This window comes from Hylaeus volcanicus, chromosome 2 (assembly GCF_026283585.1).
Source record: "Hylaeus volcanicus isolate JK05 chromosome 2, UHH_iyHylVolc1.0_haploid, whole genome shotgun sequence".
Classification (NCBI taxonomy): Eukaryota; Metazoa; Arthropoda; class Insecta; order Hymenoptera; family Colletidae; genus Hylaeus; species Hylaeus volcanicus.
Genome location: NC_071977.1, coordinates 18,929,928 through 18,945,771, shown reverse-complemented (window position 1 = coordinate 18,945,771; position 15,844 = coordinate 18,929,928). Strand labels below are relative to the sequence as shown.

General features: G+C 33.5%; 1 protein-coding gene across 2 annotated transcripts in view; it reads left to right on the top strand.

Annotated features, from left to right (window-relative positions):
* Positions 1 to 7,446: 7,446 nt before the first annotated feature.
* Positions 7,447 to 15,844, top strand: part of LOC128872263 (esterase FE4-like) — a 12,094-nt gene continuing 3,696 nt past the window's right edge. Inside the window, exons 1-4 of one of the 2 annotated variants that reach the window (XM_054114758.1) lie at positions 7,528 to 7,667; positions 10,685 to 10,861; positions 11,476 to 11,552; positions 14,640 to 14,928. In XM_054114758.1, the coding sequence (XP_053970733.1) occupies positions 10,795 to 10,861; positions 11,476 to 11,552; positions 14,640 to 14,928 (433 nt within the window). In that variant the 5' untranslated portion in view covers positions 7,528 to 7,667; positions 10,685 to 10,794. Of the gene's footprint in view, positions 7,668 to 10,684; positions 10,862 to 11,475; positions 11,553 to 14,639; positions 14,929 to 15,844 lie in introns of both variants that reach the window. The other variant, XM_054114759.1, reaches the window with a different exon arrangement.

Sequence of the window (15,844 nt, the reverse complement as noted above, 5' to 3'; positions counted from 1 at the left end):
CACACTATAACATTTTTATTAACAATTTTATTAGTAGCTATTCGCCCAAGAAAGCAAATAACTTAAAAGGTAAAAGACTTTGAAAATAAAATCCTGAAGCTCATTTCGGAGAATGCTTTATAATGTTTGTATATTCATGGTTAAGCAGAGATTAATTTGAAGATCCTATTTAGGAGTTTTATTGTAAAGCGTACATAGCAAAAGTTTCTACGTAAAAAAACACAAAAAACATATTGACAGTTTGTGTTATTTGTGAGTTAAGAGTTCTTTAATTGTTATTTTTTTAATTGAATTACTATCTAAAAGCATACATGAATATTTCTTCATTTTTAAAAAATAACGTATTTCATATAGATCGCACTTTTTCTTAATTCCATCTAAAACTTAATATCCGCACATTTATCTCTAATGATAACTATACATCTGCTGCTGGACACGTGAAATCGTGCAAGCGCAAGGTCTACGATTGGCGATATTATTTTTTTTTTAATATAGATAATCAGGAATATTTTCATTTATCACGAGTGTGCATATACGAGTGTGTATCAAACTTTTACCTAAATTGATTCTATATATAGAGATATAATTTTGTATCTAGAAGGACTTTTAAAACTGCATGCCAACGTGTTAATGCAATCTTTCAATAGATAATCAGAAATGTCTTTATTTATTACGAGTATCTACAGACAGTCGCACAAGTATTCGTAATCTTTATCTTTATAGAAGAAAGTCTAAATTAAATGATAGGCTTGATATTTCGAAATAACTGTTTCATTATTAAAAATTCATTCGGGAACATCAAACCTGTCATTTAATTTAGACAAATTTCTTTTATAGACGTGTAAAGTTTATTCGTGTACGTATTTATAAGGCGACATTTATTTGGAAACGTCAAGTCTATCATTTAATTTAAACAAATTCCTTTTATAAAAATAAAGGGTACGAATATTTATGGGACTGACTCTATATCAAGTTGTATCAAATTTTATCAAAATTGTATTAAAATAAATGCTATATGTACAGATATGATTTTGTAGCTAGAACATTTTCTAGAACTATAGCATATCAATAGGCTAATGCGATATTTGGCTAACTATAAACGAGGAAACTCGGAGTCGATCATTAATGCGTTAGTATTTAATTTTGCATGAGCGCATATATTCTGGCATGCATTATTCATAATTGCATACGTCGTAAATGTATGAAATGATCAGGTTAAAGGTCAGAGTAATAAGTAAATTCAGAATACGGTGGTACATCTTTAACACTAGGTTTACGGAGATTTTGTATGAAATTTCTGTTACCGAATTCATACTTTCATGAGTAAAATCGATTTAATAGAATTAATCAGAAGTTTCAAACAAACAGTAAAACTCAAACTGCACAGAATAACAATCATTTTTTTAAACGATGTATGTACTTAAAATACATGAGTAAAAAAATGTCTCACCACGCATAAAAGATAGGACAACTTTTAACCGACTTAACTCTAGACAGTCAGTTGGTTTTACAAAGACATCAGTAATTAAAATTTATCAAATGATAAAACATTCACTACATTTTCTGTGTAAAGTTGAAGTTCTGTCAATCAATCTGGGTGCAAATGATGTTACTTGTTTCTAGTAATACAAGTTTCTTAGTTACCACGATAAAAAATATCTGACTTACTTCATTACTATCATTTTACGTGCTTAGATGACTGTAATTAGATAATCAAATATTTCGTAGTTTAGTAGCAGTTTATCAGCCGGAATTTCGTCATATCTTAATTAGATACGAAGATATCGAAGATTATGAGATATTTCGTAGATATCTCAAATTCTATTCATAACACTATACTCTACGACTTTTTCATTAGAAGCGGAGAGTCTAAATTGCAAATTGTGTGGTACGGGATCCATTAATAATTCGAACATCGCCAGGAAAATAATTTATAAACGATTTAGTTTGAAATTATAATCGCAAACAATTAGGTAAAATAATTAACTATGTAATAGCAAAGATCGAACGCTATTGATAACGTATTAATAGCGTTCGATCTTGTGCAAGGTAAGTGAAAACGAGATGAACAGATGTTTTTAATAGATACGAAAAAGAAAGATCAAACGAAAATCAAAAATTCCCCCTTGAAGATTTCAAATACCAGATAATTTCTATAATTATATTGATTACGTTTAGAATCGTAAACACAAGGTAATCGATAAGATTAACATGATTCTTTATCGTTAATAATTTATTGGAAAACGAAAAACAGCAAAACAAAAATTAATTTCGTAGATTACCAAGTGACCGCGCAATTAAAAATAAACGAATTGTTGGCTGATAATTTACGGTAATGATTTTAAATATTTCCATAAGTGCGATTCGAATTGGGTAACGAGCAGTTTCTTTAAATTTACTAGGAACACTACAATCACGTATGAGTTTTCAGACCGATGATTCAGAGTACAAGTGTATGATATTACTCATTTCACCTACGACGCAACAGGCGTCCTATATCAAGATTAACGGCGATACCAGTTTCTGGGGTCAGTATTTTAATAATGCGAGTCTCAAATGTGGTAATACGTTCAATTAAATGAATAAGTGTATGAAAATATAAGCAGATTAATCTACAGTGCTATTAAAAGAGGTAAAATGTTGTCAGTAATAGAAAGCTAAAAACTATCCCTTAGTAAGGCGGAGACGTTTGCGATCGGGCCTGGACCAGAATGATTCTGCCAGAATGTCGCGCTGAGAGCACTACACGCCGTGGTAGTGACCTCGTGGACCACCAGGAACTGTATCAACCTATTGATCCGGCTAACTAGGGACAGTAAGGTACATCTACTCTGGGTTTCGGGTCATACCGGAATTAGGGATTATGAGAGAGTATACGAGCTAGCCAGAGTAGGATCCTTACCCCGGGTCCACATTGCGGCGAACACGAACAATAACATAGCCTAAAAACGTTCGCAAAGGTGTTCCTACCAGGGATTCGAACCGCTGCTGAACCCTAACCCAAACCCGGCTAATGAAGGGATGGTTACTGTAACCCATACTAACCACGAAGGAACGGTTCTTGAATTGTAGGAAGAGCGGGTTAACCTGCTCGGAGTGGGTTACTAGTAGAAGAAGACATCCTAGACATCCAGACAAGTCAAAGATATGTGAACTTACAGGCAATATTCAAATCAAATGAAACTACATAGATTGTTTAAAATGTACGAGTATATAATGAATGTAGGACACACACGTTCACTACACGTTCTAAAACAAGACTGACGAATGTTTATCATTCGCCCGGTTCTCACAGTTGCTAGTGTTGGGGTTTCCACAAAACACATAACATGTCCGGTCAAAATAGGGATTCCTTCAAGTGACTGTTTATGCCAATACATGTACTATTCGTCCGCAAGAAGAGGGCTGGGCAAGTGTTTACGTCCCCGTTCTGCTACATAAGTACAGTAAACGAGTAGTAAATACGAGTAAATGTAAGCACTTGCATGACCTTCTTCTCGCGGATAGACAGTAGAATAGAAACAGACAATATTGAAATAAAATTGGTTACCGCTAAGAAACATGGTAACAAGTATGGTTTTTACTGTATTATTATAACGCGCATACAACCGGGTTAACCGGGTTACTCGGGTTATAGATGTCTTGTGTTACCTGGTTAGATGGGTTATTCTATAATACGAAGTACCAGAACCCGGTACGGGTTAGGGTTCGAATCCCTGTGCCCACGTTACACCCCGGGGCCCAAAGACTTGATGTTTGCTACGCGGGTTTTTCCAAATTGGAAACATCGAAAAATTTATAAAACGAAATAGCCTTATGGTAATCGATTCATGCACTACAGAATTATATACATAAGAAGAAAAAAGTTATTGAAATATGAACATCCTAATTCTGATACCATACGACCCTGGACGAAAAGTCTAACTCTGTCCTTGTCTAAAAAGGTGCCAGATTACTAATTGCGGTCGACTTAAGTTGTAAAGATCGATGTCCGACCGACTTTACGGCCTCACAAGATCCCTTCCAGCGACTATACGTATACGTGCATCGAAATACACGGGTGCTTATACATCGAATTATATGGGTACAATATCCAGTTATTTTTATATAAAAACTTTTATATAAAAAAGCTATTATTCTAAAACAATGATCCTTATTAATTTTGAAAAGATTGATATGCAGTAAAATAAATAAATAAACAAAATATAAACATAAGAAGAATAAATATAACAGAATAAATTTGTTAGTGTAATTTGTAAAACTTTTTTTTTCCTTGTTTGTTTTATGTCGCATCGACTACAAGGTCATTAGCGACAAAACTATTTGCGATTATTTATATCTTAGAATATATATTGATGTCTTTGAGGAAGTCTGTATTGTATTTCTGACGTGGGCTTGCACTGTTAGGGCTGAGTCTGGTTTCATTCCGTACTTTTTCCTTTTCTGTTCTATTTCTTTACATTCGTTTAATAGGTGGTTTATTGTTAGACGATGGATTTGGCAAAAATGACATTTGGGGGGTTCGTTTTAGCGATGAGGTAGTCGTTGGTGATTTTCGTATGGCCAGGTCTCAGTCGAGACAATACAGATTTTTCTTTCCTGTTGAGGTTTATAGTTGGTATTTGCTGATAGAAGTTCTGGATGATGTTGTGAATTTTGGTTATGTTGGTTGTGGTCCAAATTTCATTCCATTCTTCTTTTATTATTGTTTTTACATTAATTATTTGGTCAAGACATGGTATTGGCGTTGCAGGTTCGTTTGGTGGTAGTTCGGTCGTTTCTTTTGCGGCGGTGTCTGCTTTTTCGTTTCCAATTATTCCTTGATGAGAGGGAATCCAAATAATTATGGTGTTTATGTTTCTATTTGTTAGTTCTGTGTACATTTCTTGGATTCTTTGGATAATTTCGTGCTTGTCATTTAGTAGTTAAAATAAATATTCAATGTACGTACCTGGATATCCGTGTATTTCGATTTCCGGGTGTCAGCGTGTTTCAATACCCGGGTACTCGTGTATTAAAAATACTTGTGTTCTTAATTCCTTGATACACGGTACACATGTTCCGTGTTCCCGTGTATTTTAATACCCGTTCAAAACCGTGATCTCTAATTTATACTATCCGCACAGCAGGGATTCGAACCCTAATCCGTACCGGGTTCCGGTACTTCGTATTATAGAATAAACCATCTAACCAGGTAACACAACACATCTGTAACCAGACTAACCCGGTTAACCCGATTGTATGCGCGTTATAATAATACAGTAAAAACCATACTTATTACCATGTTTCTAAACGGTAATCAATTTTATTTCAATATTGTCTGTTTTTTACTCTACTGTCTATCCGCGAGAAGAAGGTCATGCAAGTGCTTACATTTACTCGTATGTGTGTGTGTTCATATTTTGTATATATTTATTCCGTCTTTAACTTATGTCTGTTCATTGTACATTTATTATGCCAAATAATTGTTGAAGTTTAAAAAGAAAGTACAAATACCGTTTCTAACAACACTCTAAAATTAATCAATCCTACATTCATTATATACTCGTACATTTTAAACAATCTATGTAGTTTCATTTGATTTGAATATTGCCTGTAAGTTCACATATCTTTGACTTGTCTGGATGTCTAGGATGTCTTCTTCTACTAGTAACCCACTCCGAGCAGGTTAACCCGCTCTTCCTACAATTCAAGAACCGTTCCTTCGTGGTTAGTATGGGTTACAGTAACCTTCCCTTCATTAGCCGGGTTTGGGTTAGGGTTCAGCAGCGGTTCGAATCCCTGCGTGGGCATGTATACTTTAGTGTCGCGACACCCTTGTCGTCCTACGGATCAGTTACCTGGGCCAATAAAGCAATAACTACTGTTTCGGTTCACGACCTCACAAGATCCCTTCCAACGACTATACCTGGATATCCGTGTATTTCGATACCCGGGTACCCGTGCATTCAGATATCCGGGTATCGATGTATTTCGATACCCGGGTACACGGGTATTAGGAATACACGGATTAAAACACGTATCAATTAATTACCTGTATTTCGATACACGTGAAGTAGGGATCTTTAGTATAAATCGACCTTAATTCATCAACAGGGACGGTGCGTTATTCGCATGTCGGTCGCTGCGCTGCACAGACCAGTGACTAGTGACCGAAACAGTACTCAGAGATTTTATATCATTCGTAGGACTTCTTAAAAACCAATTATTGCAGATAAAATAAAAAAAATGCATTTCTTATTTATTTTAAGTAGCCTCGTATGCCATTTTAATTTACATAACGCAACTTACAGATTTTTTCAATAACAGTGGCTAATTAAATAGAAAGAAAAATATCCGAAATTGATAAAGAGGAATAAATTCGTTTGAACTTAACAATAACAAACAATGTTACATAATCAACGAATATAGATAATAAAAATATAATAGAACAAATTTAATGATACATTTCCGTGTGATATATCCTAAAGCATGGATCAACACATAAACCTACATCACATTCTTTACATTCGTATCTAGTTTCTCGACGAATTTCATGGTTACTATATACTGCACATTTGCGAGCATGATTTTTCTTTTGAGGACGGATTAAAATACGTGCTTGGAAAATGCCTTCCAATGAAACGTAATAGACCGTCAGTGTTTCTTCTGCCTTGGTATTTACCTGGAGTTCGTAGATACTTACGTAGTATCTCTTCTAGTAGTAATACATGAAATGTGTTAGTTCCCGATGTTTCAAAGGATGATAAAGTCCATATCGAATCAATCGGTAAAATAAGGAAGGTATCTATATACAGGATGTCCCAAAAATGTTGGAGGTCCTTGAAATGGGTGGTTGGGGGGGGGGGGGGATTTGAAACGATTTTCTCTGGTGAGTAATAATACAGTTTAATTAGAAATTATTTCATACTTTTCACTGCATTTTCTCATACTTTTAAGCAATTATATCTAGAGATGGTGAGTATTCATATAAATTAACTAGAAATTATTTCATACTTTTTAGTTCAGTTTTAATGTATTTCGAGGACGATATACTTTTTTTCCCAATAATTATTTTATCTTATGAATTTTGAGGATAGTTCCTTCTCCCCCTCCCCCTCAAATATGAAAAGTGACAAAATGGAAACTACATATCTAAATATTTTACGATATTCGACGCACGTTGAACGTTTCAAAGCAGCCAGGATTGCACACAAAATAGCATCCTACGAATCATCGTTTTATTTAAGCGTGACAGCTGCAGAGGTCAGTAGTATTGTCTATATTGAGAACATCTTTTATGTTTTAGTTTTTCTCAAAGAACAGAAATTTCTATGCATTAGTCATAATTGTGATGTTAGGCTGTAAGAAGGCAGACGGTCATTGTGGTAAAATGCTATAACGAATGCTGTTCTTATGCAAACTTGTAATCTTGTCAAAAACAGGATAAAAGAAGACAAATATAATATAATTTCACGGTAGTGATAAAGATCGTATCGTAAACTGTATACAGTGCAGTGAAGTGGAGCGTTGTGTCGAGCAAAGTCTTGATAATGTACAAACCTAAAGTTACTTTAAATCAAGGTAGAGTGCGAGGCATTCTTGTTAAAGGTGTTCTAGGTTCACCTTACTTTGGATTTTTCGAGATACCTTTTGCTGCACCACCCATTGGAGAACTTAGATTTAAGGTAATTATTTAGGTAGAGCAGACGAATACAAATAAATTAAATCCCTTTTCAAACTTTAGAATTTTAATAAATTTAGAGTAATGGTCTTCATAATAAACATAAAAAAGGTTATATAGGTTTGTAATATTAATACAAAAATTACAAATTTAAAATTAACACAAACTAAAATGATGTTTAAGCTGACAATAGTTAAGAGTGTTGATAATAATTGAATATACACTATCTTAGACGATATGCAATGAAGCTTTGTATTAGGAATACGTATTTATGTGAAACTCATGTCTAATTATAGGAAATCTTTATGAAACTGTTAAATTATTTCACTAGATTTGAAGGTAGCTGGGGATTCCTACCATCATTCTAATCTATCTAAGATTATGCCGAATAGGTCGTACAATCTGTTAAATTGTCGATTAGATTCGATAAAATGTGTGCGTACGGAAATGACTGTTTTATTCTATTAGCGTACATATTTATCCAAGTGTCTGTCGTTGTGTGTTTGATTTGATTTGGTCAAAGTTAAGGATTTAATTTACCTCGTAAGATTTAGCTAGTATACTTACAAACGGATGAAAAACTTTTGATAACACCTTGATAAGATATCCGAAACGTAGGCGTAATCTGCGGTCTTTTAATAATGGAATTTGACTTTTGATAGATATTGGCAACACGAAACCGTGTTACTAAGATAATGTAAATTGTTTCAGTTAATATTACTTGTTCATTCATTAATATAGCTGTAAGTGATTGTGGGTGGATAGTGGCACAGTTATACGACGGTTAAAAATGGCGAGCATTTTTGATTCAGACGCACGCGGATGTGCATGCCGCGTTCTTCCATTTTGGTCTACCGATCATAAGATCAGATTTAATAGAGATCCCTACTTCACGTGTATCGAAATACCCAGGTACCCGGGTATCGAAACACACGGATATCCAGGTACGCATCGAAATACAGTGGGTGTAGAATGTATTCGTACACCGATCAATTTCCCAAAAAACTTTTCTGTGAAATTGTAGTTTTTTAACTTCCTTTCTTAGAATCAATGATATTTTACATATTCTCGGAAGTCTCTAAGATAGATATAGTCTAAACAACATTTACTAGTTGATATAATTTGTGAAATTAACAAAAAAAATTCGAAAAGTGGATAAAAGTATAGAAGCAATAAATATTTGTACGATTCTTATAACGAACCATTTACAGCAGAGTTCGTAACGTAAACACATTAGTTTCTTGGTCTGTGCGAATTAGAAAACATCAAATTTCCAGGAAAGTAATTTTAAACAGTTGTGCGAATACTTATTGCTTCAATATTTCTATCGATTAATTGTTTTTTCTTGTTAATTTCGCAGCTTACATAAATAGCTATTTTTTTTCTGTAATCTATCTATTCTAGACATTTCCTAGAACATGTAGAATGTCATTGTTTATAAAAAATAAGTTAATAAATTACAATTTTACACAGTTTTTTTGGAAATTGATCGGTGTACGATTACTTTCTACACCCACTGTACACGGGTACGCATACATGGAATTATACGGGTACAATATCCAATTATTTTTATATACAAACTTTTATGTAAAAAAGCTATTATTCTAAAATAAAGATCCTTATTAATTTGGAAAAATTGATATGCAGTAAAATAAATAAATAAAAAAGATATCACCATAAGACGAATAAATAAAACAGAATTAATTTTTTAGTGTAGTTTGTAAAATTTTATTTACTAGTTAAAATAACTATTCCCGTGTATTTCGATGCACGTGTACGTACCTGGATATCTGTGTAATTAGATATCCGGATGTCAGCGTATTTGGATACCCGGGAACCCGTGTCTTAAATATACCCGTGTTCTTAATCCTTTAATATACGGTACACGTGTTCCGTGTACCCGTGTATTTTAATAACCGTTCAAAACCGTGATCTCTAGTTTTTAATGACATAGTGATTGAGTAAGATGAGCACGGGTTTACTACTATTCGATCTGTCGTTCCATTGAGTAAACTTCTATTAATGCTTACAATAATATCTTGCGACTGGCCATCGCTTGGTCCTCACGCGAGAGGGCAAGAGTTTTGTTATTGTACAAATGAATGACAAATATCTAGGATTGGTCGTCGCAGGGCGAAATTTCATGAAAATTGTGGTTAATGTCATAATAAACACTGTTCTTGAATACGTTGAGTATTTTGATGCGCACTACGTATCAACGTATTTACGTTATATATTCCGACCAGTACTACATATCAACGTATCTGTTTTGCGTATTGAATACTTTCGTATTACAGGTAGCGGCAATATATTGATTAAATATCGTATCGATGATTAGTAATGCTACTCTGTAGTGGGGATGCATCCATTGATCTTAAATGATAAGGTCAGGCATATTAGACTTTTATTTATCGGTATAAACCTTCTACATATAAGCCTCCGCTAAGTAATTCATAACTGTTTCAATTTTGATATCTGTCCGATAGATTGTACAAGTTTCTTCGAAGACCTTGCGATTAACCTAGCAATAGAGAAAATTGTTTATCTTTTGTATGGATGATTGTTAAATTGTAGGATTGTGACCACCACTTTTTCTTGGTCGTGTTAAGGGGTAATCCCACTCCAAGTCCCCTCAAAGAAGGCTAAATTCGAGAATTCTTTTAAAAAATTTCATAAAAACAGTGGAAAATTCAGTTAGGTTACTTTATTAAATGCACAATAGAGTGTAAGAAAAACATTTTTTTATATGTTAAGTAGCAGTTTAAGAACCCAAGATTTCAAGGCACTTTTCACACGAGGCTCCAAATTGATGAAAGGATTGAGCACACAGATTTTAACCTGGAAGAAAGAATCAAAAATTTCCTGTTAATATGTCACAAGCTACAAGACAACGTAGGGAATTTTAATAATACCGTTTATTTACAAAACGGGCACATTTAAACAAAAAATTAATTTTCACCCAAACATTTCATAAAAGTGTATAAAAAAAAAGTAGAATAAAATTTTTTTTTTATTCTTCAGGCGTTAAACCTTTCGTTACGGATGCCGACTATAGTCGGCGGCCGCGTGACGACCTGTGTGTACGAGTCCAACTATAGCCGACCGCGGGGCCCGCGGGATGACCTGTGTGTATGAGTGCGGCACATTTCGCGGCGCGATGCCCCGTTCAGTGGCGTCACTTCCGCGGCGCGTACTGCCGTAAGCAAAGGGTTAAGATAACATATTGAAGATAAAATCGATTTGTTATTATTTCTGGAATTATCTTACTTCAACGGCTTACTCCTTATGGAGTTACGATACTCAAACGCTTTGAAAAAAGTTAGTGTACCCTAGAAGCCATACAATTTTATACGATGCCGAATGACATGTTCCAACTTAACATAACAACAGAACACGATAATGAATCTTTCTTTTATCCTTGTTCGAATGACTAGCTGGTTACGTTATTGACCTCTAACTCCATTTCAACCTTCGTATTACAGCTTGTATCCGGAAATTTATTCTTTATGTGTACGAATGGCGTTTGTGCAGATCAGTAATATCGTCAAATATACACCATGAAATCATAACTCATGTTCTAGTTGTTGTTTGAAGGGGATATAACACACTAATTAATTTTAACTGTGTCTTTTATTCAAAGCCAAGATTAGATATTATAAGATAGTGATAAGCTCCCGCTAATGACACAGATATTATTTAAAGCACAAAACCTGTGTATTGTGCAGTGGAACGTTGTATTCGCTCGGCTTTAATAATGTATAAACCAATAGTTACCTTAAAACAAGGTAAAATACGTGGTGCTTCCGTTAAAGGTCTTCTAGGACCACCGTACGTTGCATTCCATGAGATACCATTCGCGGCACCACCTGTTGGAGAACTTAGATTTAAGGTAACATTTTTACTAAGTTTATTAGACGGATTGCAAACTTTAGGTTTTCGGTTTCGTAAGAGTTCGACGTTAGGAGTTGCTAAGTTAGAGTTATCCCTCTATCGGCTGAATTTTCTTTTTCTGTAAACAAGATGACAGACATTTACTTTGATATTTCACATTACAGAGTCATTATATAATTATTGTATTTTAACGTATTTTAATGAGAATTAAATTTATTTTTATTTGGAATACTTAGAAGCCTTATTTTCGTTTCCGTTTAGAATAATAGTATTCAAAACGTACATAAAAAGGGTATTTAGGTAATATAATAAAAATAAGTCACAAGTTTAGAATCAATACAAACTAGAATAATATCTTCACTGTAGTCAATTGCGAGAATTATAAATTTGTATGTATATTCAGTTTTATTGGCAGTAGTTTAAAAGTTAGTTAGCTGTAGTAATGCCAAGTATTTAATATAAATGATTATCATTAATTTGCAATTAGAATTTGGTTTAGATATTTGAAAGAAATCTTGCAGGATATTATTTGTTCGTAATTCAAATAATTCGAGGACTATATTCTACACGAGTACCACTTTTCATCGAGAGCTGCTGAAAGTCTAAAAATTTGCACTTATTGTAATAGTTTTAAAGTCTAGAGTTAATCGAACAAAGTTACAAGACGTTATACATTTAAAATTATATGTTTATTCGTAGTTTTTAGATATTAAGCATATCTAATGTGTTAATTCTTCGTTGAATGCACCCTCAAAAATGTATCCATGAATGCCACGAACATACGTAAATCAGACTCGTGTTAAAGTTATATGTGGTTTTTACGTTGAATTTTACAATGACAGTCGGCATTAAAGTAAAAAACGTTATTCTTATGCAAAGCTACAAAAAGGTTGTATTAATCTACATACTTTACACATTAGTATCGTATACAACGCGCAACCACATTTAGACATTTGTGGTGATATACATACTTATTGCAAAAGAAATGGTATCGTTCCATTAAAATACAATGTATCCATCCAACCAATATTTAGTTTTCCTATTTCTGTGAAGTAGACAACAACCTCTATTGTCTATTTAAAGAGACTTGTCCGAAGAATTGTCTGAAGAATTGTCTTGCTCCTCCTGGTGTTTTTCTTTCTAGAAATATATTTCCTACATAACTTATTGATTGTTCTCTGAGTAACTAAAGTCGAAACTATTGAAAGAGTCGTACTGTCGGAATTTTTCGGTATATTATAATTAGATTACAGATTCACATAAAGAAATGAGATTTAAGGGGGCATTCACTGAGAACGCACAAAAAAAGCATATTTTTAATAATTTTTTTCTCAGGAACTATTGCATAAAATTGAATGAATGTTTTCTCCCCCTAAAGGTATGATTAAGGAAAGAAAATACAAAATTTTTTTTTGGTAAAAAATATTTCGCCATTTATTTACAAAATAATATGCATGTGTGCAAAAAAAAAATCCGCTGGCGCAGGTGATTTTGGCCCTCCTGGTAATCTGAAACCGAAAATCGAAAAAGTTTATTAAACTATGTCGTCACACCTATCGTCGGAACCTCCAAGTAGTTGATATTTTGATTTTTTCTTACAATTTCACCTGATTTACGGTACAAAAAAAGTGTTTTTTTTCTTCTCTCTTTCACAAGAAACGCTGCCATTTTGTTTATTTTCGATGAAATCAATAAGTGAAGGTTCCGACCATAGGTGTGAGGACATAGTTTAATAAACTTTTTCGATTTTCTGTTTCAGATTACCAGAAGAGCCAAAATCACCTGCGCTAGCGGATAACTTTTTTTTTTGCACACATGCATATTATTTTGTAAATAAATGACGAAATATTTTTTACCGAAAAAAAAATTTGTATTTACTTTCCTTAATCATACCTTTAAGGGGAAAAAACATTCATTCAATTTTATGCAATAGTTCCTGAGAAAAAAATGATTGAAAATATGCTTTTTTTGTGCGGTCACAGTGAAATGCCCCCTTAAATGAAAGTTTGTATGTCTATCTTCTAAAAAGTGTAACATGTATTTTTTTGATGATGTTTTACAATTACTTATATTTATACACATCTTCATACATTTTCCCATACTATCTCTTTGTATAAATGGATGAACATCCGTAATCTAATAGTGACATAATTTATACTGGAGATTTATATTTTTATTTTGAACAATCCAGAAGCTTAAACATTTACTCGAATTTTTATTTGCCTATCTATATTGTATAGGGTGTCACAAAATTATATGTTACGGTCACTACAGCGTGATTGTACACCTACGATTTAGTGGAAATTGACATAAAATACTCCCCGCAAAATTGACCTCAAACTTAAAAATCATGATCAAGAAAACAACTTTTTTTTTTTGTTTAATCGTGTTTTAGCGGTCATAACGATCAACTTTGTGAAAGAAACCATGGGTCCAATCTCAATCGTTACCTTAAAAAATGATGTTGTATTTCTTATCATTTTATCAGCTTCTTTATTTGTAAATAAGATAAGCCAGCAATAAGAGCAGCGTAACTACTTGGATAAAGTGCTTGCACAAGGCGAAGCATTTAGTTATATTTCCTAAATTAACGCATAACTCGCCGCTGTTTTGTCAATAGTATGCTATTTATATACATATTGGCGCTGGATGTAAAAATTTATAAATAAAGAAGCTGCAAAAATGATAAGAAATGCAACATCAGTTTTTAAGAGAACGGTTGAGATGCGACCCATGGTTTCTTTCACAAAGTTGATCGTTATGACCAGTAAAACACGATTAAACAAATAAAAAAAAATTTGTTTCTTTGGCCTTGATTTTCAAGTTCATGATTTTCAATTTTGCGGGAAGTTTTTTATGTAAGTTTCCACCAAATCGTAGGTGTAGGATAGTGACATATAATTTTGTGACATCCTGTACAGGCACGTGGATGTAAAGGAAAAAGTAATTAATTATATCGTGTCCGTTATACTTAAGGATTAAGTTCAATAAAATAAAACGAAGTCTCCGTATTATTTTAACGATATATTATTAAACATATAATTCTCACTTTTACTAATGATTTACATTTCTTTCGAACAAATAGGATCCAGAACCACCTGTTCCATGGACTGGTATCAGAAACTGCACTACACCTAACGGAACGTTGTGCACACAGACAATAGATGTGTCGTCGGACTATATTTTCGGAAGCGAGGATTGCCTTTACCTGAATGTTTATACCAATTCTCTTAATCAATCAAAGCCAGTGATATTTTGGATTCATGGCGGTGGATTCCAACAAGGAACCGGAAGTTTCAAATTTATCAGACCTGATTATTTAATAACAAAAGATGTCGTCGTTGTTACAGTTAACTATAGACTGGGTCCATTCGGTTAGTTGGACTTTTATCTAGAATTATATTGGGTTGTCTGGTAAGCAGGGACCATAACAGTTATAAGTGAAAAGAAAAAATAATCACGGTATAACAAGTATTTCATCAACTAAAATAGTATCGGTTACAAATAAGGATTATAAGTGGCCAAACATTTTTATATTCTGTGTTGATTCTCTTGAACTTCAATAATAATCAATTTTTTATTAATGATTTTTATCATTGAAAATTTTAGAATAACTGTTATTTTTGGTCCCTGCTGGTAAGTCCATTTTGACTTCTGGTAGGTGGTACAGGTCTGAATATATCGGAACCATTGAAAACAAATAACATATATAAATCTCTTAATAGCACTGTCCAACACGATTTTTTTTCCGCGATATACACTAGGTGATTCTTATAGGGTTCCTCGTCCTAAATACGAATCCGAAAGTGCAATTGCTCCATCACTCTTAGCTTTCGAGAAATACGAGATTTTGTAAAAACGGTTGATTTTAAGAGAAAACGTAATACTACTTGAAAACTACGAACGCTAGAAAGTTTTATTTAGTCTTAAACGATAGAGGAATGTTTTCTAAATATAAAAACATATTCTTTTAGAATTATCTGCTCCTCTGAATGCCTGTAAACGAACACCGAAGTTCAAAAAGTTGGCGACGCGAGTACTTTTCACGAAATACGTTTGTATTTTTATGAATAGTTATTCGTCTAGGTCGAATTTACTATGCATTATAGATTTCTGCAAACATTTCTGAAGAGAAAACCACCCGCGGTAAATGTTGGAACGGTTTCTAATCCATCAGGTTTGACAAAACGTCAACTCGAAACGTATGAACGGTGTTTTGCCGCTGCACAGCCATTGCACTACATTACACTACGTTATCGGATTCTGCAAACATTTCTGAGGAGAAAACCA